At 37.6% G+C, this 24396-nt stretch overlaps 2 protein-coding genes across 2 annotated transcripts; both read right to left on the bottom strand.

Annotated features, from left to right (window-relative positions):
• Positions 1–3442: 3442 nt before the first annotated feature.
• Positions 3443–11351, bottom strand: LOC130666970 (large proline-rich protein BAG6). Its single transcript, XM_057468321.1, has 10 exons — positions 10865–11351; positions 10621–10738; positions 9013–9225; positions 7228–8938; positions 7009–7141; positions 6644–6944; positions 5489–5610; positions 4320–4520; positions 4146–4247; positions 3443–4067 (listed from the first exon to the last, which is right to left on the bottom strand). The coding sequence occupies exons 1-10, from the start codon at positions 10925–10927 to the stop codon at positions 3645–3647; spliced, it is 3387 nt and encodes a 1128-aa protein (XP_057324304.1). The 5' UTR covers positions 10928–11351; the 3' UTR covers positions 3443–3644.
• A 9948-nt stretch (positions 11352–21299) lies between these two features.
• LOC130665203 (uncharacterized) lies at positions 21300–23489 on the bottom strand. The gene is made up of 4 exons (XM_057465511.1): positions 23334–23489; positions 23186–23239; positions 23017–23103; positions 21300–21657 (listed from the first exon to the last, which is right to left on the bottom strand). The coding sequence occupies exons 1-4, from the start codon at positions 23385–23387 to the stop codon at positions 21451–21453; spliced, it is 402 nt and encodes a 133-aa protein (XP_057321494.1). The 5' UTR covers positions 23388–23489; the 3' UTR covers positions 21300–21450.
• Between the last annotated feature and the right edge of the window lie 907 nt (positions 23490–24396).

Below are 24396 nucleotides of genomic sequence, written 5' to 3'. Positions count from 1 at the left end.
ACTGATTTCCTTCTCTCTTAATATGACCGGTTTTTTTTTTAAATTTTTTTTCATCGTCTCGATCTATCTTCCCCTTGCTTCGCCATCAAAAACATCACCTCATCCCCGTAAAAGTTTACTCTTCTTCAGGTCTCCACAACAAAACCCTCGGCCCCTCTGGCTCGAGCAGACCGAGATAGAGTGAGGACGAGTTGTAATAGAGTGTAGTGAGTGAGGAAGTGAGAGAGTGAGTACATAGCGAGAAGCTCAATAGTATTTGAGAACCGTTAGAACCCTGCTGGTAACCACCCATAACCGCCCCTGCTTGCCTGAAGGTTCTACTTGATTGCCAAGGTATCTTAACCTCGACTCAAACTACAACCAGGACTGTTGAGTACATACTGTATAAAAAGTCCGCGCGGACTGTCGGCACCGCTAACCTACCGAACGTTTTTCAGCCTATAAGAACGTCCAAAGCGGGTTCCCAGCCAACAAGGGACCGAGAAAAATAAAACCCACGCCCAGACGGAATAAAGAGGCGTATCAAGTATTAAAAAAACTCGAATCCAATTCTTGGTAACAACAATCCAACGCCAATAGCAGCGCGACTTTAAGCTTTTATTTTATAAATTTACCCACTGACACATACATACTTTTGATATATGTACATGGGATCTATTGAGGTCTGGAGCTCGAGTCCGCGCGGACTTTTACACAGACCCCGACACACTGCGCAACCTTTATTATTATACTTTATATACGGATATACTGGCGACGTACAACCCCACAGAGAGTCAGTGCCGAGTGTCCTGGAAATAGGTATATATAAAAAGAGAATGAAAAAAATTTTATAAAAAGAGAAGGACATTATTGTAGCCTCTGCTTCACTTTGCTATGGTCTCTACACACTCTCTGGTACTGGTATGAGTTTAGTTTGGATTCTAGGTACTTTGTGCGCGTATAAACGTGTATGTGAATAAAATAAAACCAAACGTTTCCGTGGCACCAACTTAAAACGGACCAACCAACGACTACGAGCTAGACTTTGTGTTTGTGTAGATGTACATATATAGATATGACATCAAGGTGGTAACGCTACACTATCAAGAGCGTGCTAGACGATAGACTAGGGTCCGATGGCGACAGCGTAGCAGACAGTAGGGACAGTAGTTGGGCATTCTGAGCCGACATCCGGGCAATTAATGCCATCGATAAGGTTGCCATTTTGCTCACTCGTGGCGCCATTTCCTTGACTAATATTCCCTTTGAAGAGTTAAACTGTTAATGCTTTTTAAATGTCCATTTAAGATTTAAATCGAAATCACATGTGTAAACTCGATGTTTAATCTAGAGTCTCATATCTCGAGTCTTTAATCTCAAGTCTTGAATTCTTTTTGCTTCTCATTAGACGGAAAAATCCATTTTTTATCTTGAGATCTATATACTTCTATTTATAATTATAATTCCTAATCTATATGGGTTCGTTTTACCTCCCGCTTGGCCAGTAATAATAAGACAGGCACTCTGCCGTCTCCTAGACAGGCCAAGACATGGGAGAGCTTACAACGGATAATTAAAATGTTGATGACTCACCGGGTAGTGACAGCACATGAAGCCTGACGAAAAAAAAAAAACGTATGAAGGCTTGGCGAGTAAATGGTGTAGTTGAATGTTTCTTACATTAGCTTCTATATGTATACTGTAATGTAATATAAAGCTGCGGTTGTTGGGCTTTATATTCTCTTTGAGAAAGACTGAGTTCAACGTCAGGTGGCAATTATCGTATGCTTGACAACGCTCGACTATAATATGTCGTGAATCTTCTCGGAAATTCATTTAACGCCTCTTTTTATTTTATTTTATTTATTTTTATTTACTTTTTACATCGCATACTACTTTACACAAAGTGTGTCTTGGTATATTTGAGTTGACACATTAATATTCTTCTGCTAATAGTCTCCATATGTTACTTCCGGTTAACAAAATATTTAGGCAAAGTGCCGAAAAGTATTTTTGTAAATTACTTTATATATTAACCTGGGCTAAGCACATAAAAACCAAGAGGAAGGAAATGGAACTAAAAACAAGACGACTATACTGGCTACTTGGTAAAAAAATCCAAGCTCTCGCTGAATAACAAATTAAACATCTATAAAATTATCCTAAAACCCATCTGGACGTACGGCATACAACTATGGGGAACGGCCAGCAACTCAAATCTAGAAATATTACAAAGATTTCAAAACAAAACAATTAGAAACATTGTTAATGCCCCCTGGTATGTATCCAACGCAATAATAAGTAGAGACCTGAGCATTCCGACTATCAAGGAAGAAATTATGAGACTGAGCGTGAAATACGAAGGCAGACTAGAAAACCATCCAAATCCCATGGCATCAGAACTACTAAACAAAGAGACAACTAGAAGACTAAAACGGTTCAAAACAATTGATCTAAAAAATCGTTTTCAATAATAGTGGACATTGTCCTAAATACCCGTTATGTACATAGAATCACAAAAATTATTTATTGTTATCATATAACAGATTGTAATTTAAATATATAATAAAAAAAAAAAAAAAAAACTTTATATATAACGTTGTTATTTTAAAAATTTTATTTTTCATTATTATTATTGTCGTCATCATCATTAAAAATGCCATTTTGTCAAAGTGATAAACAAATTCTATTAAATTAATTACGCATTAATTTTTACCGGTTAAGACAATTACTAATGACAAATAATGTGAAGATAATATACGCCGGTTATTTATTTAGTTATTTTTAAATTATTTGGTCAAGTACTCGAAGATAAAAGTATTAGTACTCGCAGTTGTCAAGTGGAAATTTTTAAGTTTAATTTATCGTTCTATGAGAACACACTGCAGTTGACATCAGAATTCTTAGAATTCCCGCAGAGCTACCGACTGAGTTTATCTGCATTATCTTGAATTATTTTTTCCGTCCTAAATTTTTTAAATTACAGAAATTTTATTAGCACCAGGATTCGTATTTCGCGCACGAGTTACTTTTCATACATTTTTTGTGTGAATTGTATGCTTGGTTGCGGTCTTTAGCCAATTAGATGTTCGGAACAATGGTCCCATATATTTCCTTTTTATCATAAGATATCTATGTAGTAAGTTGTCGACTTGCCCTAGAATTGATCAAAATTTTGCTGTTCCTGATAGCCAAGTTGACGCCAACTTGCTGAGAAAGTTGGTGGCAAAAGTTAGCATTCCATTAGTTGACGGAAAATTGTCTTCAATTTCCTCAGAAAGTTGACGACAGGTTGCGGCAGTTAATTGTCGTCAACTTACGGAGAAAGTTGGTAACAAATTGTAGTCAACAGTTACAAAAACGGAAGTTGTCGTCAACTTGATCGCAACTAATTGACACCAACTATCTGACCAGAAAGTTTTGCTATCAGTACTAGAAATATTTTGTTAAAATAAAGTAAAAATTTAATTTACTAGAGATTTTTATTAAATTTTAGCAACATACATTTAATGTAATAAACACGTGTACAAACGTGTAAAGTTTATTAATCAATTAATTAATTAACAAAAAGTAAATAATTATATAAATCAATCCATAACCATGTTACAAGCAAGTTATGTATCCTTATCAATTAATATTAGAGACAATCATTTAAATAAATTCAATTACTTCGGTGGTATATTTGGATCAGTGAAAAATTTAGTGGCATTGGGGAAACGCAGAGGGTCTGGAAAATCGGGCGTCTCGTATCTGCAGGGATTCAAACTTTCGCGAATGGCCTGACCAAACGCGCGTCTGACTGTCGGTTCACCAACAAGTGCCGTGATTGCGCCGTCAACTTCTTCGGAGCCAGCGCGGCCGATACTCTCTCTGACTAATCGCTCCATCGATGCCGCTACCACGGAATTGCTGTTGGCCGATGGGCTGACCAGCAGCGAGGGTTTCTGCTGCTCAACAATTTTCCGGCGTTTGCTTGGCATCGTCGCCAGATACGCGTCACTTAACGTCGTTACGTTGCTATCAGATAAACCCAACGCCAATTGTCTGCGTTGTCTGACGCCATCGCGTGCAATTATCGGTACCCAATCCTGCAAATAATTTATTTATGAAAAATTAATAAATCGATAATTACTATCCGTTAATCATTGAATTAGACGATTGCTTACAGGTAATAGATTAGTATGACCCGGGAATGTTGAAGGAACTTCTTCGTTGTCTAGAAGAGCATCTGAAGATTGATCGTTTGAGGAAACATCGATATCCATCGGCTGTAAAATTAATTAATAAATTAATTAACTACTGATTAAATTTATAAAATAATTATAATTGTATTAACGTACCTCCGATGATGACTGTACTTCATTATTAAGTGTAGATGACGTTGCTGCACTTAAATTAGCGGTATCTTTGTAAACAATCATTGAAATAATATCTGATTGCGACGGCAGCGCTGACTGACGTGAATATTTCGTAAATAAATTATCTATTGTTTGATAAACAAATTCACGCAACAATCGTGGAAAACTTAATGTTATCATACTCTAAAAAAATAATATGTTATTAGGTAACAAATATACAATTTCTCAATAATTATGATTACTAGAGTGTCTCAAAAAATCGACTTTTTTTTTTTTCTTGAAGAACATTGAAAAATTGACAGAGTATCTCTAGACAAAGACCCCGTTAAAATATGAGACCTTAATATTAATATTTAAAGGTGGCGATTCACGATTTTCTATTTTCCATTTAAATAACATGGGAAAAAAAAATTTTAATTTTTGAATTTTATACCTCGGCGATGGTTTATTGAACAGATAAGTTCAGGATATATTTTTGTAGGGAATTGAACGCTCTACAAAAAAAGTCTCTTATCATTTTTTGATAAATCCATCTGTTCAAAAGTTATTGGAGCTCGAAGTCAAGTTAGAGTAAATTTCGAGATCTTTTTACTTTTCCGGCGAAACTATCGGCTTTATCATAAAATGTCATGAGATCTTTTTTGTAGACAATTTCATTTCCTACAAATTATCATTGATAAATTTTTTTCAAATTCTGCATTGTTTTCTAGTTGTTTCCATTTTAATGCCAAGCTCCTAAAAAAGTAGTGTTCTGATCGATTTTAAATCGTGAATCGCCACCTTTAAATATTAATATTAAGGTCTCATATTTTAACAGGGTCTTTGTCTAGAGATACTCTGTCGATTTTTCAATGTTCTTCAAGAAAAAAAAAAATAGTCGATTTTTTGAGACACTCTAATGATTACGTAGTTATCATTTTTTCCCCTGGGTATAGCGGTACGCCTTTTACCTCAAGTTTTTAAAATCCTCTCCCCGTCCTCCCTTTTCCCATTCGCCAATTTTCCCGTCTCTTCTGTTCGAAAATTTCTCCTCATCTACTTCCCAACCCGCTCTCTGCGCACGTGCCTCAAGTCTCCAAGGACTTGAGCACTTGCAGCTACGGCGGGTCCCCCAAATTATGATAACTATTTATATATAAGAGAATACTTACAGAGAAACGAGCTTTAACTCTCATTAAATCGATATCATTACGTAATGAGTAACATAATACGGAGCCTAAATCACTACAGAAATTGTTTAATTGCGAGAGGACTTGATCAACTTTGTCGTCAGCTAAAAGTAAACGAAAATCAATGGATTAATTAATTATAAATTTGAATAAGCGAATTAAGGTAAAATAGTCGTTGTCTTTTTTTACTCTCACTCTTAGAAAACAAGCCTAATTTCATATCATGACTATACACTAACATGTATCACAAGATATGTATGTATGAAACTTTTTATATATAGATTAATTGGAAAATCTACCTTCCATTTCGGCTGCCAAATGGCCTTTTTTTTATGTACTTTTTGAAAAAAATTACTGCATTCTTCGAAAACATAAATATTAATTAAATTTCAATGAAAAACTAGTGATATAACATTTCGCGTGCCAAATGCCAAAAGGGCGTATAAAAAATTTTTTTTTTGCCATTTTTTTTAGAATCGCTCGAAACGTAAAGATCTGCAGAAAAAAAATTTTTGAAGTACTAACGCCAAAAGGGCGTATCTGAAGATATACGCCCTTTTGGCTTTGGAAATTTTTTTTTTATTTTGAGGCTTAGAACATGTTTACAAAACGATTGGAACCAAAAAAAAAAATTATACGCCCTTTTGGCTTTGAAGAACCAAAAGGGCGTATAAAAAATTTTTTTTTTGCCATTCTTTTTAGAATCGCTCGAAACGTAAAGATCTGCAGAAAAAAAATTTTTGACGTACTAACGCCAAAAGGGCGTATTTGAAGATATACGCCCTTTTGGCTTTGGAAATTTTTTTTTTATTTTGAGGCTTAGAACATGTTTACAAAACGATTGGCACCAAAAACAAAAAAATTATACGCCCTTTTGGTTCTTCAAAGCCAAAAGGGCGTATAACTTTTATACGCCCTTTTGGCATTTGGCACGCGATTTTTTTGAACTTTTAATTGTATAAAAAATATTTTTATTTTCATTTTTTAAAATCGACATATTTTTTTTCATAAATCAGCCGTGAAATAGAACAATTAAAAAAAAAAACCGACTCGAAAATATTGATTTTTCGATTTTTTATGGCCAAAAATGTGGTTGACCCCACTTCGAAACACCCGAATTAAAAATTCAATAATTACCGTCACTGAAAATTGTTTGAATCAGAGCTTTCACGTGTCTGCGGATCAAATTGTCGACAGTCTGACGGAGCTCGATAACTCTGCCATTGTTGTGATCGTTGACACGGGGCTGGCGAAAAACGTCGTCGAGAATAGTGCTGATTTCAGCGAAGACGTCGTCGACGACTGCCTCAGGTATTTCAGATTCCTCGAGGTTCTGGTAACGGCTGCGTAGTTTCTCTCGCAGTTCTTGCATGACACTTCTCAGTGGACTAGTGTCACCGTTGACGATGTTTATCCACGAGTGCATGGGTATTTTTCCCTGTTAATTATTTAAATTAATATTCAATGGTCACTATTACCAATAAAATAATAATAATAATTACCAAGACACTATAAATAATGTAAAATATTCTTTGAGATCTTCGGGCAGTTGATGACATATTCTCAGGCATGATATTGATGCCACGATTCAGCAACACTGAGTTGAATGACAACGGCCGACTGTCACAACTGACTCTGCAGTAATAAAAATAAATAAAATTAGTAATCGAATAATAAATAAATAAATTAATTAATTAATTAATTAATGATAAATCAATTACCTGGCGGCATTATTGAGACTATCACTCAAGGGAGTGTTATTGAAAATATTATCAGCATTGAGAACTCCTGCGATAGTTGTCAATCTGGAGCGCGCGGATGAACCAGCAGGAGATTGATTTGACGGCTGATTGCTGTCAGTCATTCCTTGTCCGGTTTGGGTAGAAGCCGCAGTGCTGGTGGTCGAGGCCTGGGCGCGTCTTAAGTGATAAGACTTGCAGGGCAGGAAAGGATCAAAGTCGATGCTGGAAGCCAACCCGACACCTAGACCGAGGGCCTGAGCGTGCTGATGGATCACGTGAGTACGGGGAGTTGTGCGAGTTTGGGTTGAAGTTGTAGGATGCGTTTCTGTGCTTCCACGTGTCTGGGAGCTCTGACCAGTTGTCGGAGCATTTTCTCCGACAGTTACGGCTGCTGATCGGTGACGAGTGCAGCCTGGAGTTCCAGTGCCGGGAGTAGCTGTCGTTGTTGGCGTTGATTGATTGCCCATCGATTGGGTGACAGGAATCGAGGAGGGAGAGACGTTGGTCTGTGTCATGTAGCCTGCAACCGCTTGCATCACGTTGCGAATTATGTCAGGCAAAGGTGGGTTGGTATTTCCCCATGGGAATGCTCCAGGACCGGTTCCATTGCCAGGAGTGCCTCCAGTTGTGTTGCTTCCATTGGTCATGTTGTTGGTGCTATTGGTGTTGTTGTTTGTGTTGTTGTTGTTGGCATTGGTGTTGTTGTTGTTGTTATTATTATTATTGTTGCTGCTGTTTTGGTTTTGATCTCCAGTTGAAAATGTCCAGACCCGCGGCGCCTGCGGCCCCATTTCCATCACAACTTCGACGTTATTCGAAAAGTTGAACATGGAGCTCAGAGAGTCAGCAGCTGCAGCTGCGACTGCTGCGGCGGGATTATTTTCAGTGGAGCGATCAGCCGATGGTGGAGGCGTTGATGTTTCGGTGGTGGCGGTCGGCTCTCGACGATTACCAGAATTTGTTGATGAGTTGGTAGTTGCGGTGACGTTGGTGGTACTGGTGGTGCTGGCGGTGTCGCTGTCAGAATTTGCATCCTGGCCGTGGAGATTTATGTGGGCCTCGACCTGGATCGGTAACCCAGCTTGCAGGATCGCAGACGGCTGAATAGTTATCGGTCTGCAGCGCAGTACACGCGGCGAAGGCTGCTGCATGTTGACATTCAGGTTACTGAGGGCATGCTGAGCGTGGGATAAAAAGTGGAAACACTCGGTCACGCTGTCTAGGATGCGCTGGTTCTCTTCGGGAGTCGATGGAGTTGGAGATGCGCCGGCTTCAGGGGTATGGAGAAGACGATCACGAATGTAAGGACGCAGACGGTCCTGAGTTGTCAGCAGCTTGTCAAGTAACTCAGCCAACTCACGAGGAACTAGAGCTTCAGACTGACTGCTCTCAGCTGAATTTGAATCTGTCGATGCTGGAGTCGATGTCGATGCACTCGGAGTTGGTGTCGAGGGCTTTGATTGAGAAGCGGGAGCTGACTCTGATGAAGATGCTTCAGTCTCTGTCGCCGGCTCCGACTGAGTTTGCGTGGGAGTTTGTGATGTTGACGAAGCGCTTTCAGAGCTAGTTGAGTCTGTCGTTCCTGGATTGTCCAGACGATCTATTATGCGGTTCGCTTGGTCCAGCATTCGACGTATCACTGACACATGTCCGTTGGTCAGTGAATTATTCAATTGTGGAATCGGTAGTTCTACAAATAAAATTAATTATTTTATTTAAATTTAAATTTATTATATTTTTCCGACTCGGTGTCCAATAACTTACCGTATCCTTCGAGAACGTCTGCGGGAAATGAAACCGAGCCAACGTACATCGGATTCCCACGGAATTCAGTCTGCCGGTAATGTATCCGGGGCATCGATGTCCAGTCACCATTCGACGATGAATTCTGGGTCTGGTTTTGGTTACTGTTGCTACTGCGCTGGGTAAGTGACGGCGGTGCTCGTTGCACCAAGTGGATGACTTTTCCATTGACATCTAAGTTTCAAATTATTATTAATTAGCTTCTAAACAAAAATCTTAAATATAACTTGACCTTTTTTATGTAACTAAAAAATTGTCTTATGTCTGCTACATTTACACTCATCCTGACATGATAGTAAAATTAGCAGGATCCTGAAATTAACAGACAATTAACAATTTTCGGATTTTTCTCTAACGAATCAATTACGAAAAAATAAAAAATAAAAATATGCACCGGTAGAGAATTTAAAAAACTACAGGTGCAATTTTTTGAATTGTTTTTTTTTTTTATAATTGATCGTTTAAAAAACATCAAAAAATTATGAGACGTTGGTTATCTTCAGTATCATAAAGTTAGCGGACATCTGACAATTTTTAAAACTTTGAAATAATAAATTAAAATAAAAATAAAAAAATGCATGATATTGAAGTTAACCGACGTCCAATAGTTTTTGAATTTTTTTTAAAGCAATAAATTATAAAAAAAAAAATATTTTGAAAAATTGCACTTATAGTTTTTTAAATTTTCTACATGTGCATTTTTTTAGTTTATTTTTTTTTTTTCAAATTTAATTGTTAAAAAAAAAAATCTAAAAATTTTTGATTGTCTGCTAACTTCAGGATCGTAAAAAATGCATGTCTAGAAAATTCAAAATTCAGTACATGGATTTTTTTTAATTTTATTGTTTTAATTATTTAATTTTTTTATATCTAATTAAAGAATTGTCTTATGTCTGCTACATATGATCCTGAATTTAACAGACAATTAAAAATTTTTTGATGCTATTTTCAACTAGTTAATTACAAAAATTAAAAAAATTAAAAATTTGCACTTGTAGAAAATTTAAAAAACCATAAGTGCAATTTTTTTAAATACTTTTTTTTTTATAATTTATGGTTTTGAAAAATTCCAAAAATTATTAGATGTCGGCTAACTTCTGAATCATCAACCTGACAGTTTCTATGAGTGTGAATGTAGCAGACATCAGTAAAATTTAAAATTATAAATAAATAGAGTAAATAATTAATAAAATAAAATTTTAAAAAAATGCGCATTTAAAAAATATAAAAATTAATAAGTGCATTTTTTATAAATATAATTTTTTAAATTGTTTACTCTATTTATTTATAATTTTAAATTTTTCTGATGTCTGCTAGATTCAATGATAATAAAGTTGGCAGACATTTAAAAATTTTTTGATTTTTTTTCAACAAAAAAATAAACATTAAAAAAAATATTTTGGAAAATTGCGCGTATAGTTTATGAAATTTCCGACATGTGCATTTTTTTCGAAAAATTTTTTTTTCATTATTTATCTGTTAAAAAAAATTTTTATTAATTTCAAATGTCTGCTAACTTTACTATCATCTAGATTCACACTCATACAGTTTATTTAAAATTTGAATTACCGTATTCTGTGAGCAATTTTTCATCCTGAAGAACTCGCCCGCAGTAAATAAGTCTTTGTAAATTATCAGGAATGTTTACAGTCTCAGCAATATGTTCCTTGAACTGCCTCACTGTTATCTGTAGATTTAAAAATAAATAATTAGCAATTATTATTTTAAAAAATATATTCAAAAATACCCGCGCACTGTAAATTTATAAAATATAAATAATTAATTAGTAGTTAATTAAATTAAATGAACTTACATCATCATTAACTGAAAATGTGTGATTCTGTGAATCTAAAGTCTTGACTGTTAGGTCAATCATGTCGGTAATTACACAGTAGTGTGCAAAACAATTAATTAATTAATTTATAATTATTTACTATGTCTGGCTCTAGATTAAACTACGTTGTACGAGACTACTTAAATATATATAAATATATTGATATTGGTATCGTTACACATATATGTGGGTACATATATATATGTAGTTTTAGTTTTTTATAACTCGAGAAATCGATATTGTAACGTAAATTAAGTGACGAAGATTTAGTAACTTAAATAATAATATATTAAACGAATACTAAGGGTTTTATTGGTTACGGTATTAAGTGCACGTAAATAGTGTTGCTGATAACTGATTGCTCACGTATGTATTATAAATGGACAAATTAATCACCACAAATTAACGACACACAGTTTTTTGTTACCCAGAATTCATTTTTTTTTTTGTAAGAGAAAATATTCTATAATGGCGTCGACGTTCTGACCAACTGACCCGGGAAAAGTCACTAGACGACTAGTTTTTTTGTTTTGAGAGGACAAGTGAGTTGTATGGTACAGAAAATTACTTTTTTGCCTGACGAGGTGACGGTCGGTAAAAAAGAGCGAATCCATTTTTTGGCGGGTTTTAAATTTAAAATTTAAATTTTTGAATGGGAATTTTTAGGAAAAATGTAAGATACTGAAGTTAGCAGATGTCTAATAATTTTTGGATTTTTTTTTATACGATAAAACATTAAAACAAAAATATTTGAAAAAATTGCACCTGTAGTTTTTTAAATTTTCTACATGCGCATATTTTTATATTATTTTTTTGCAATTGATTTATTGAAAAACAAAAATTCAAAAATTTTTAAATGTCTGCTAACTTCAGGATCATAAAAATGTTTTGTGGGATTTTAAATGAAAAGAAGTATTTATATTGCTCATGTGTAATATTTATTCAATATATTGACATATAATCGATAAATTTTGATAAAAGTCTTGATTAATAATAATTTTAATGGATTTCTCTCTCGTTGAAACTGCCAACATTTTTCCGCCTGAAAAAGATAAAATGAGTTTTAAAATTGTTGGTATTTATAAAAAATTTGTGGGTCGCTGATTTTAAATATTTCTAACCTTGGGTCATTAAATTAAGTACTGCGTCCAGTTTTAATGTCAACGGAATTTTAAACTTTCATTCTGATGTCCAATAAACCGGCTCCGCTTGTCTCGACGCTGCTTTGTCCATGAAGAGAATTTCCGGAAGGATAAGATTGGGGTTGCAAAGCACTCCTGTCGTCAGTAGATGTTGTGTGGCTCACAGAAGGTTCTAAGGAGAATCCTCCGCGACCAGAACCCGTTGCGGAGCTAGAAAAATGCTTGACTTCGGATTTAGATTGGTGCTCGTTCTTGTTGCCGCGGTGGTATCCGTATCTATGTTCGGAAAAATGGTGTAATTCACCATTTGAGCCGTGGTTAATCAATTTACTGGGTTCTATTCCCCAGTTCAAAGAACCCTGTGTGCTATCGGTTCCACTCAAAGACGGTCTACCGTTAAATAATCCTTGTCCAGAGATTAAGTTATCTGTGTTGGTACTTTGTTCATAAACTACTACACCTGGTTTGTTGAGAAAATTCAATAGGTTGTGTCCGGGATGAGATTCTCCATGGTTCTGTGTCTCTAGATGCCCAATATATTTGCCTTCTATCTCAACATTAGATCCAGTTGTCCTATCACCTTCTCTCCATACACGTGCTCCTGACCCATCTTGACCTTTGTGTTCTACGTAAACAACAGAATAACCTTGTTTATGTTCTCCTTGGTGAAATCCTACTCCTCCCGGCTTTTCAGAATGAAATTCAAAACTAGAACCATGATGTGCGGCATCTTGGCCTGGTCTGACTCTTTGATTTTTATTTTGATCTCCAGAGGATAAGGTAATATGCTTAGTATATCCATGCTCTTGTTCACTATTGATTTTTCCTTGATTCAGAATTTGTCTGTACCCATTGTTGGTTGTTTGACTACCGATTCCGTATCCAATATTTCCATGATATCGAGAATGATCTTGAATTTGGCCTTGGTGATGGCCATTTACACAACCAGTGTGTCCATTTTCATTTCTATAGATTGTTGCTTCAAAACTTCGTTCAATATCACCTCCTGTACCAACTTCAATACGACCGTGGTCATGTTTTTGAATTTGTCCAAAACCGCTATGCTGTACTTCCACTCCTGATATTTGATCGTTTTTGTTTTCGGTAGAAGATACTAGTATTTTATCATTAATATTTATACCATGGTCGCCAATGCCCCAAATTACTTTATCATCATTAGCTAAACTCGTTCCAGCACCACTGCCACCTGAGCTTGTCAAACCCTTTATGATGGGACCACCCATATTATGTTCTGTTTGAGTGGGAAAATTTCCAAAGCGAGAATATCCTAGTTCAAATTTATTTTTATTTCCGTTAACAATGCGATCCTGACCATATTCAAGATTCTGTCTTACAAGAGCTTCCCCAGAACCCTGAATTTGCCCAACGCGTATTCCTGACGATCCATGAGTCCACGTACTGCCACCAATCGAAAAATGTTTCTCACCCTTTCCACTGACTTTAAAACCGCCTAAACCCCCTTCTAGGATTCCTTCTTTATGCACAGTCACACCAGCACCATCGCTTACTGAGATTGTTGGACCGTTTCCATTGATCATAACCAGATCGCGTTCCGTTTGAGGCCCGATGTTTTCCTGGCCATTGTAATGTACTTCGTATCTCGTTGTATGTTGACTATCAATGCCATGTCCATTTCCCGGAGTATGTTGTTTAGTAGCTTCGACTGAACCCTGGGTCTGTCCGACGACTGTTCCTGATGTTCCATGAGTCCACGAACCGCCGCCAATCGAAAAATGTTTCTCACCCTTTCCACTGACTTTAAAACCGCCTAAACCCCCTTCTAGGATTCCTTCTTTATGCACAGTCACACCAGCACCATCGCTTACTGAGATTGTTGGACCGTTTCCATCGATCATACCCACATCGCGTTCTGTTTGAGGCCCATTGTTTTCCTGGCCATTATAATGTACTTCGTATCTCGTTGAATGTTGACTATCAATGCCATGTCCATTTCCCGGAGTATGTTGTTTAGTAGCTTCGACTGAACCCTGGGTCTGTCCGACGACTGTTCCTGATGTTCCATGAGTCCACGAACCGCCGCCAATCGAAAAATGTTTCTCACCCTTTCCACTGACTTTAAAACCGCCTAAACCCCCTTCTAGGATTCCTTCTTTATGCACAGTCACACCAGCACCATCGCTTACTGAGATTGTTGGACCGTTTCCATTGATCATAACCAGATCGCGTTCCGTTTGAGGCCCGATGTTTTCCTGGCCATTGTAATGTACTTCGTATCTCGTTGTATGTTGACTATCAATGCCATGTCCATTTCCCGGAGTATGTTGTTTAGTAGCTTCGACTGAACCTTGGGTCTGTCCGACGACTGTTCCTGATGTTCCATGAGTCCACGAACCGCCGCCAATCGAAAAATGTTTCTCACCCTTTCCACTGACTTTAAAACCGCCTAAACCCCCTTCTAGGATTCCTTCTTTATGCACAGTCACACCAGCACCATCGCTTACTGAGATTGTTGGACCGTTTCCATCGATCATACCCACATCGCGTTCTGTTTGAGGCCCATTGTTTTCCTGGCCATTATAATGTACTTCGTATCTCGTTGAATGTTGACTATCAATGCCATGTCCATTTCCCGGAGTATGTTGTTTAGTAGCTTCGACTGAACCCTGGGTCTGTCCGACGACTGTTCCTGATGTTCCATGAGTCCACGAACCGCCGCCAATCGAAAAATGTTTCTCACCCTTTCCACTGACTTTAAAACCGCCTAAACCCCCTTCTAGGATTCCTTCTTTATGCACAGTCACACCAGCACCATCGCTTACTGAGATTGTTGGACCGTTTCCATTGATCATAACCAGATCGCGTTCCGTTTGAGGCCCGATGTTTTCCTGGCCATTGTAATGTACTTCGTATCTCGTTGTATGTTGACTATCAATGCCATGTCCATTTCCCGGAGTATGTTGTTTAGTAGCTTCGACTGAACCTTGGGTCTGTCCGACGACTGTTCCTGATGTTCCATGAGTCCACGAACCGCCGCCAATCGAAAAATGTTTCTCACCCTTTCCACTGACTTTAAAACCGCCTAAACCCCCTTCTAGGATTCCTTCTTTATGCACAGTCACACCAGCACCATCGCTTACTGAGATTGTTGGACCGTTTCCATCGATCATACCCACATCGCGTTCTGTTTGAGGCCCATTGTTTTCCTGGCCATTATAATGTACTTCGTATCTCGTTGAATGTTGACTATCAATGCCATGTCCATTTCCCGGAGTATGTTGTTTAGTAGCTTCGACTGAACCCTGGGTCTGTCCGACGACTGTTCCTGATGTTCCATGAGTCCACGAACCGCCGCCAATCGAAAAATGTTTCTCACCCTTTCCACTGACTTTAAAACCGCCTAAACCCCCTTCTAGGATTCCTTCTTTATGCACAGTCACACCAGCACCATCGCTTACTGAGATTGTTGGACCGTTTCCATTGATCATAACCAGATCGCGTTCCGTTTGAGGCCCGATGTTTTCCTGGCCATTGTAATTTACTTCGTATCTCGTTGAATGTTGACTATCAATGCCATGTCCATTTCCCGGAGTATGTTGTTTAGTAGCTTCGACTGAACCTTGGGTCTGTCCGACGACTGTTCCTGATGTTCCATGAGTCCACGAACCGCCGCCAATCGAAAAATGTTTCTCACCCTTTCCACTGACTTTAAAACCGCCTAAACCCCCTTCTAGGATTCCTTCTTTATGCAGAGTCACACCAGCACCATCGCTTACTGAGATTGTTGGACCGTTTCCATTGATCATACCCACATCGCGTTCCGTTTGAGGCCCATTGTTTTCCTGGCCATTATAATGTACTTCGTATCTCGTTGAATGTTGACTATCAATGCCATGTCCATTTCCCGGAGTATGTTGTTTAGTAGTTTCAACTGAACCCTGGGTCTGTCCGACGACTGTTCCTGATGTTCCATGAGTCCACGAACCGCCGCCAATCGAAAAATGTTTCTCACCCTTTCCACTGACTTTAAAACCGCCTAAACCCCCTTCTAGGATTCCTTCTTTATGCACAGTCAGACCAGCACCATCGCTTACTGAGATTGTTGGACCGTTTCCATTGATCATACCCACATCGCGTTCCGTTTGAGGCCCATTGTTTTCCTGGCCATTATAATGTACTTCGTATCTCGTTGAATGTTGACTATCAATGCCATGTCCATTTCCCGGAGTATGTTGTTTAGTAGTTTCAACTGAACCCTGGGTCTGTCCGACGACTGTTCCTGATGTTCCATGAGTCCACGAACCGCCGCCAATCGAAAAATGTTTCTCACCCTTTCCACTGACTTTAAAACCGCCTAAACCCCTTTCTAGGATTCCTTCTTTATGCACAGTCAGACCAGCACCATCGCTTACTGAGATTGTTGGACCGTTTCCATTGATCATACCCACATCGCGTTCCGTTTGAGGCCCATTGTTTTCCTGGCCATTATAATGTACTTCGTATCTCGTTGAATGTTGACTATCAATGCCATGTCCATTTCCCGGAGTATGTTGTTTAGTAGTTTCAACTGAACCCTGGGTCTGTCCGACGACTGTTCCTGATGTTCCATGAGTCCACGAACCGCCGCCAATCGAAAAATGTTTCTCACCCTTTCCACTGACTTTAAAACCGCCTAAACCCCCTTCTAGGATTCCTTCTTTATGCACAGTCACACCAGCACCATCGCTTACTGAGATTGTTGGACCGTTTCCATTGATCATACCCACATCGCGTTCTGTTTGAGGCCCATTGTTTTCCTGGCCATTATAATGTACTTCGTATCTCGTTGAATGTTGACTATCAATGCCATGTCCATTTCCCGGAGTATGTTGTTTAGTAGCTTCAACTGAACCCTGGGTCTGTCCGACGACTGTTCCTGATGTTCCATGAGTCCACGAACCGCCGCCAATCGAAAAATGTTTCTCACCCATTCCACTGACTTTAAAACCACCTAAATCTCCTTCTAGGATTCCTTCTTTATGCACAGTCACACCAGCACCATCGCTTACTGAGCTTGTTGGACCGTTTCCATTGATCATAACCAGATCGCGTTCCGTTTGAGGCCCGTTGTTTTCCTGGCCATTGTAATGTACTTCGTATCTCGTTGTTTGTTGACTATCAATGCCATGACCATTTCCTAGAGTATGTTGTTTAGTAGCTTCAACTGAACCCTGGGTCTGTCCGACGACTGTTCCTGATGTTCCATGAGCCCACGAACCGCCGCCAATCGAAAAATTTTTCTCACCCTTTCCACTGACTTTAAAACCGCCTAAACCCCCTTCTCGGATTCCTTCTTTATGCACAGTCAGACCAGCACCATCGCTTACTGAGATTGTTGGACCGTTTCCATTGATCATACCCACATCGCGTTCCGTTTGAGGCCCGATGTTATCCTGGCTATTGTAATGTACTTCGTATCTCTTTGTATGTTGACTATCAATGCCATGTCCATTTCCCGGAGTATGTTGTTTAGTAGCTTCAACTGAACCCTGGGTCTGTCCGACGACTGTTCCTGATGTTCCATGAGTCCACGAACCGCCGCCAATCGAAAAATGTTTCTCACCCTTTCCACTGACTTTAAAACCGCCTAAACCCCCTTCTAGGATTCCTTCTTTATGCACAGTCACACCAGCACCATCGCTTACTGAGATTGTTGGACCGTTTCCATTGATCATAACCAGATCGCGTTCCGTTTGAGGCCCGATGTTTTCCTGGCCATTGTAATTTACTTCGTATCTCGTTGAATGTTGACTATCAATGCCATGTCCATTTCCCGGAGTATGTTGTTTAGTAGCTTCGACTGAACCTTGGGTCTGTCCGACGACTGTTCCTGATGTTCCATGAGTCCACGAACCGCCGCCAATCGAAAAATGTTTCTCACCCTTTCCACTGACTTTAAAACCGCCTAAACCCCCTTCTAGGATTCCTTCTTTATGCAGAGTCACACCAGCACCATCGCTTACTGAGATTGTTGGACCGTTTCCATTGATCATACCCACATCGCGTTCCGTTTGAGGCCCATTGTTTTCCTGGCCATTATAATGTACTTCGTATCTCGTTGAATGTTGACTATCAATGCCATGTCCATTTCCCGGAGTATGTTGTTTAGTAGTTTCAACTGAACCCTGGGTCTGTCCGACGACTGTTCCTGATGTTCCATGAGTCCACGAACCGCCGCCAATCGAAAAATGTTTCTCACCCTTTCCACTGACTTTAAAACCGCCTAAACCCCCTTCTAGGATTCCTTCTTTATGCACAGTCAGACCAGCACCATCGCTTACTGAGATTGTTGGACCGTTTCCATTGATCATACCCACATCGCGTTCCGTTTGAGGCCCATTGTTTTCCTGGCCATTATAATGTACTTCGTATCTCGTTGAATGTTGACTATCAATGCCATGTCCATTTCCCGGAGTATGTTGTTTAGTAGTTTCAACTGAACCCTGGGTCTGTCCGACGACTGTTCCTGATGTTCCATGAGTCCACGAACCGCCGCCAATCGAAAAATGTTTCTCACCCTTTCCACTGACTTTAAAACCGCCTAAACCCCCTTCTAGGATTCCTTCTTTATGCACAGTCAGACCAGCACCATCGCTTACTGAGATTGTTGGACCGTTTCCATTGATCATACCCACATCGCGTTCCGTTTGAGGCCCATTGTTTTCCTGGCCATTATAATGTACTTCGTATCTCGTTGAATGTTGACTATCAATGCCATGTCCATTTCCCGGAGTATGTTGTTTAGTAGTTTCAACTGAACCCTGGGTCTGTCCGACGACTGTTCCTGATGTTCCATGAGTCCACGAACCGCCGCCAATCGAAAAATGTTTCTCACCCTTTCCACTGACTTTAAAACCGCCTAAACCCCCTTCTAGGATTCCTTCTTTATGCACAGTCAGACCAGCACCATCGCTTACTGAGATTGTTGGACCGTTTCCATTGATCATACCCACATCGCGTTCCGTTTGAGGCCCATTGTTTTCCTGGCCATTATAATGTACTTCGTATCTCGTTGAATGTTGACTATCAATGCCATGTCCATTTCCCGGAGTATGTTGTTTAGTAGTTTCAACTGAACCCTGGGTCTGTCCGACGACTGTTCCTGATGTTCCATGAGTCCACGAACCGCCGCCAATCGAAAAATGTTTCTCACCCTTTCCACTGACTTTAAAACCGCCTAAACCCCCTTCTAGGATTCCTTCTTTATGCACAGTCACACCAGCACCATCGCTTACTGAGATTGTTGGACCGTTTCCATTGATCATACCCACATCGCGTTCTGTTTGAGGCCCATTGTTTTCCTGGCCATTATAATGTACTTCGTATCTCGTTGAATGTTGACTATCAATGCCATGTCCATTTCCCGGAGTATGTTGTTTAGTAGCTTCAACTGAACCCTGGGTCTGTCCGACGACTGTTCCTGATGTTCCATGAGTCCACGAACCGCCGCCAATCGAAAAATGTTTCTCACCCATTCCACTGACTTTAAAACCACCTAAATCTCCTTCTAGGATTCCTTCTTTATGCACAGTCACACCAGCACCATCGCTTACTGAGCTTGTTGGACCGTTTCCATTGATCATAACCAGATCGCGTTCCGTTTGAGGCCCGTTGTTTTCCTGGCCATTGTAATGTACTTCGTATCTCGTTGTTTGTTGACTATCAATGCCATGACCATTTCCTAGAGTATGTTGTTTAGTAGCTTCGACTGAACCCTGGGTCTGTCCGACGACTGTTCCTGATGTTCCATGAGTCCACGAACCGCCGCCAATCGAAAAATGTTTCTCACCCTTTCCACTGACTTTAAAACCGCCTAAACCCCCTTCTAGGATTCCTTCTTTATGCACAGTCACACCAGCACCATCGCTTACTGAGATTGTTGGACCGTTTCCATTGATCATAACCACATCGCGTTCCGTTTGAGGCCCGATGTTATCCTGGCTATTGTAATGTACTTCGTATCTCTTTGTATGTTGACTATCAATGCCATGTCCATTTCCCGGAGTATGTTGTTTAGTAGCTTCGACTGAACCCTGGGTCTGTCCGACGACTGTTTCTGATGTTCTATAAGTTCCCGTACCGCCACTAACCGAAAAATGTTTCTCACCCGTTACACCCAATCCAAAACCGCCTGAAGTCGCAGTTAGTTCTCCATGTTTTTGGAAATCGACACCAGCACCAGTGTATCGCCTTTCATATTCATTGTTGTTCTTGTAACTATTAACATTGGTTTCATCTCCTGAATTATGTTCCAAATAATTTTGTCCTTGCCCTGAAACAGCTCCATTTTCATATTCCGTATGTCCACTTTTACTTCCTATTGATCCTTGAACATTTCCTTTGACACCAAATTCGAAACTTTTTTTTTTCGTGCCAAATAATCCGGGAGTCTCAATCTTAAATCCTATTCCCCCTCCTTTTTTCAAACTAATACCACCGCTAGGAAATAGGTTCAACCCGAAGCCAGTTGACTGCACCTACACATATAATAAATACATTGTTAAGAAAATTACCTTCTTTTTGAAATCTACTAGTTTACACCCGTTCGCGATAGATTCCGACCCCTTTCTAAGCTATTAAATGCAATTTACATTCTATTTATAATTCTAGTTTTTGATTGTTTACAAATTGTGGCGTTAAGTATGACCATTTTCTGGATGATCGCATATGGTCCTTGTTCATGGATTATAATATCAAAATCAATGTTATTGCCTGAGTTGATAAAAACTTAAATAAAAACTGAAACAAGCTTACCTCATAAGTTGTTATTGCCAATAAAATGGCAAGAACACGAGTAGTAGCCATAGCTGCTCTAGTTGAAGTTTCAAGTTTTCTGAAAAACTTCTACTGTAACCAATTATTGAGTCCCAGTCTTTTTATACTACTGTTAGACACTTAAATTGTTAATGTTTCCTAGGAAATTTTATTTTTTTGTTTATTAATAACTTTTTCGTCGGTCAATGAGTTCATAAGTTATCATTAATGTTTAGTGATCGAAAGCACTTGTAATTAAATTTTTAAATAGAATTTTATGAAAAAAACCACTAAAAATTTGATCGACTTTTAATTGATGCTTCGAGATATTTATAAACTGTTTTTCAAGTTTTTTTATTGACCGCGTGGTTGAGCAATAGTCCATAGTCCAATCGACATAAATTTAAAAATAAATGTATTTTTTAATCAAGAAAAACAATTAACGGATGTTAATAATTATTAACAATAAGAAATTTTAATTTATAATGAGTAATTAAAAATTATTTTTAATCATGTTTAATATCATTTTATTACTTTAAGAAGTACATTAGTCATCATATAGTTAAAATAAACATATAATATATTTGTTTATTATCTAAAAAAGGAAAATCCACCCAGATTAGATCCTTTTTTTAAAGGTTTATTATTATTTTATCCCATAAGTTTGGCACCAAAACGCGGTAATGAAGTACCAATTGTTATTCCTGATTGAGCCACAGTCTTAGCGTTATCAAGATGAGCTTTACCGACGTCCGCCAATGATTGTACAACATCCTTTTTTGCGTCATTATTTTCTTCAATTGTTTCTTTTGCTGCATCGATTGCTTTAGTGATCATATTTGCTGGATTATCTCCATCCTGACAACAAAATTATTTTTAAAAGCGGTTTTCAGTTATACGTTGCCGGCCGAGCTTAATTAAACTTTGTCCAAAGTTTTAACTTAGAAAAACTTCACAGAATTTAATGAAAATTTACATTTTAATGAAATGTACATAAAAGTCGCACCGGCAAAACGAGATATCAAAACATTTTTTTTTAAAATAGCTTCTGTAATCGATTATTCAGCAATTCGTGATGCCTGGGACCTGGAACTTATTCTAAAAAACAGTTTTTTCTCTGAAATTTTTTAACCATAGTATCTTACACACGAAGGAAGGAAAAGGACATTCCAACCCGCGTGTAAAATTGCCTACTCGAGTCGAAGGCTTCCTCCATGGCGTGTATACGATTTTTCACTAGATCTGCACCTGAACGTTTTAATTTTGGCCTCTATTCGAGGGAAGAATGGCACATGCGCTAATTTTTATCATTTGTTTTCTCATAAAAGAAGGGAACTCCCTGATTAAAAAAGTGAATTGAAAATTATTTCAATTCTTTTCAATCCCTCGGCGGTTTTGGAAAGTATTGAATGGAATTGAAATTTCAATCGTTTAAATACTTTCCAATTCCAAAGTGGAATTCGAAAGTATTGAAAAGAATTCAATCTTTCATCATTTCAATACCTTCCAATATGGAATTATTTTGGTATTGAGAAGGATTCAGAAAGATTCAAAAATTTCAATTCATTTCAATCTTTTTCAATCCCACATTTGATCCGAAATGTCGGATTATTTAGGTATTGAGAAGGATTCGGAAAGATTCAAAAATTTCAATTCATTTCAATCTTTTTCAATCCCACACTTGATTCGAAATGTCGGATTATTTAGGTATTGAGAAGGATTCGGAAAGATTCAAAAATTTCAATTCATTTCAATCTTTTTCAATCCCACACTCGATCCGAAATGTCAGATTATTTAGGTATTGAGAAGGATTCAGAAAGATTAAAAATATCAATTCATTTGAATCTTTTTCAATTCCTCGGAAGTTCAGAAATTCTTTTATTATTTTGGGATTGAAAAGTATTCATTTTATGTCAAAATGAAAACCTTGGGGTATAGAAAGTATTCGAAAGGATTCATTTCTCATCTTTTTCAATACTTTTCAATTCACTTTTTTAATCAGGGCTACTTTCTCCCCTCTAATCAGGGCAGAAATGTAATATTTCGGCGCAGGTATGGTGAAAACAATATTTATAATTGAAAGTTATCTTTAAATCGTTATACTTATTGGAATTTATTAGAACAATGAATAAAAGGTTTAAAAATTAATTTTCTCTATAGTATGTCCATTTTATCTTTTTCTTCTCTATGTAATTAATAAAATAAATTTACATTTACCTGTTGATTGTCGACATTTCCTGAACCTTCTGTAGTATTCTCGTTTTCATTAACAGCAGTGGTTGTTTCAGTTTCTGAATTTGGTATCTATTGATAATGTTATAAATAATTATTAAGAATAAACTCAAAAATTATTCCTGTAAAAATTAAAAATAAAATATTCCTTTACCTCGGAATTTTCCCCCATCGGATTAAATTGATCAAAATCAGGGAAGAATTGTCCCTATAAAAATTTGAAAAATTTTATTACCACAATCGTAATTTTTTTTTTCGAATTACTATCAAAAATTAGTTTTGACTAATGAAATTGTCGTCACCTGAGATAACCCGGTGGTCAAAAGTACGAAGAGACAAATTATTTGGAAAGCCATCTTATTATTTACAGCCGATTATTATTGAAAAAGTAAAGTATAGAGAAACTGGACACTTGTACTGAATTGCAAGTTTCGCGCCAGCTTATATACGTATCAGGTTCTATAAATTCTAGTCTAGTGCAAACATTAGCGAATTCAGGACGCACTTGTTTACGCGCTCGCGTCAAACCCATTTTTCATTTTCTTGCGATCTTTTGTTCGCGGCGCATGTTTATAAATGACATTTTTATTGTTTGCATATTATTGTGCGGAACGTCATCTTGTTGACAGTTAAAATGTCAATTTACATATTAATTTATGTATCAACAAATGGAAAATTTTTTATAAATTCATTTTCGTCCCTGATCAAGAAATTTAATTTCGAATGATTTGAGATGACGTAACTCTGAATAATTTTGAATAGTTCCAAATTCTCTGAATTATTTTGCTTTCGAGCATAAATTTTGAAACGAATCATTTTAAGTCATATTGAATTAAAAAGTAACGAAATATTATTTTTTATCTGAAATTATTTAAATTGTCGAATTATTTTGAACTGATCTAAGTGATAAAATAATTTGGAATTTCTGGTTCGTTGGCAAATTTAAAATAATTTGAAATGACTTGAACTTTCGAATCATTTTTAATTAATTTGAATGAGAAAATAATATTGCAATTTCTGGTATAATTTAAAATAATTCAAAGTTGAGAATTGTTAATTAATTTGAATTACTTCAAACTATAATTTAATGGTATGATACAGTATGAGATAATTGAGATTTTTCAAATTATTTCAAATTCCCAAGCGGCACAAAAAAAAAAGGTATCAGGCGTTTTGAGCACCTGACAAAATATCCCCATGACAAGAAAGCAAAAATAGTGAAAGTGGCAACTATTTCATAATAATATTATGGGGGATATTTTGTCCCCATAAATATCCCCATGAAAAGAAAGCAAAAATAGTGAAAGTGGCAACTATTTCATAATAATATTATGGGGGATATTTTGTCCCCATAAATATCCCCAT

This window comes from Microplitis mediator, chromosome 1 (assembly GCF_029852145.1).
Source record: "Microplitis mediator isolate UGA2020A chromosome 1, iyMicMedi2.1, whole genome shotgun sequence".
NCBI classification, from domain to species: Eukaryota; Metazoa; Arthropoda; class Insecta; order Hymenoptera; family Braconidae; genus Microplitis; species Microplitis mediator.
The sequence above is the reverse complement of the archived record's forward strand: the minus strand, read 5'-3'. Positions and strand labels throughout refer to the sequence as shown.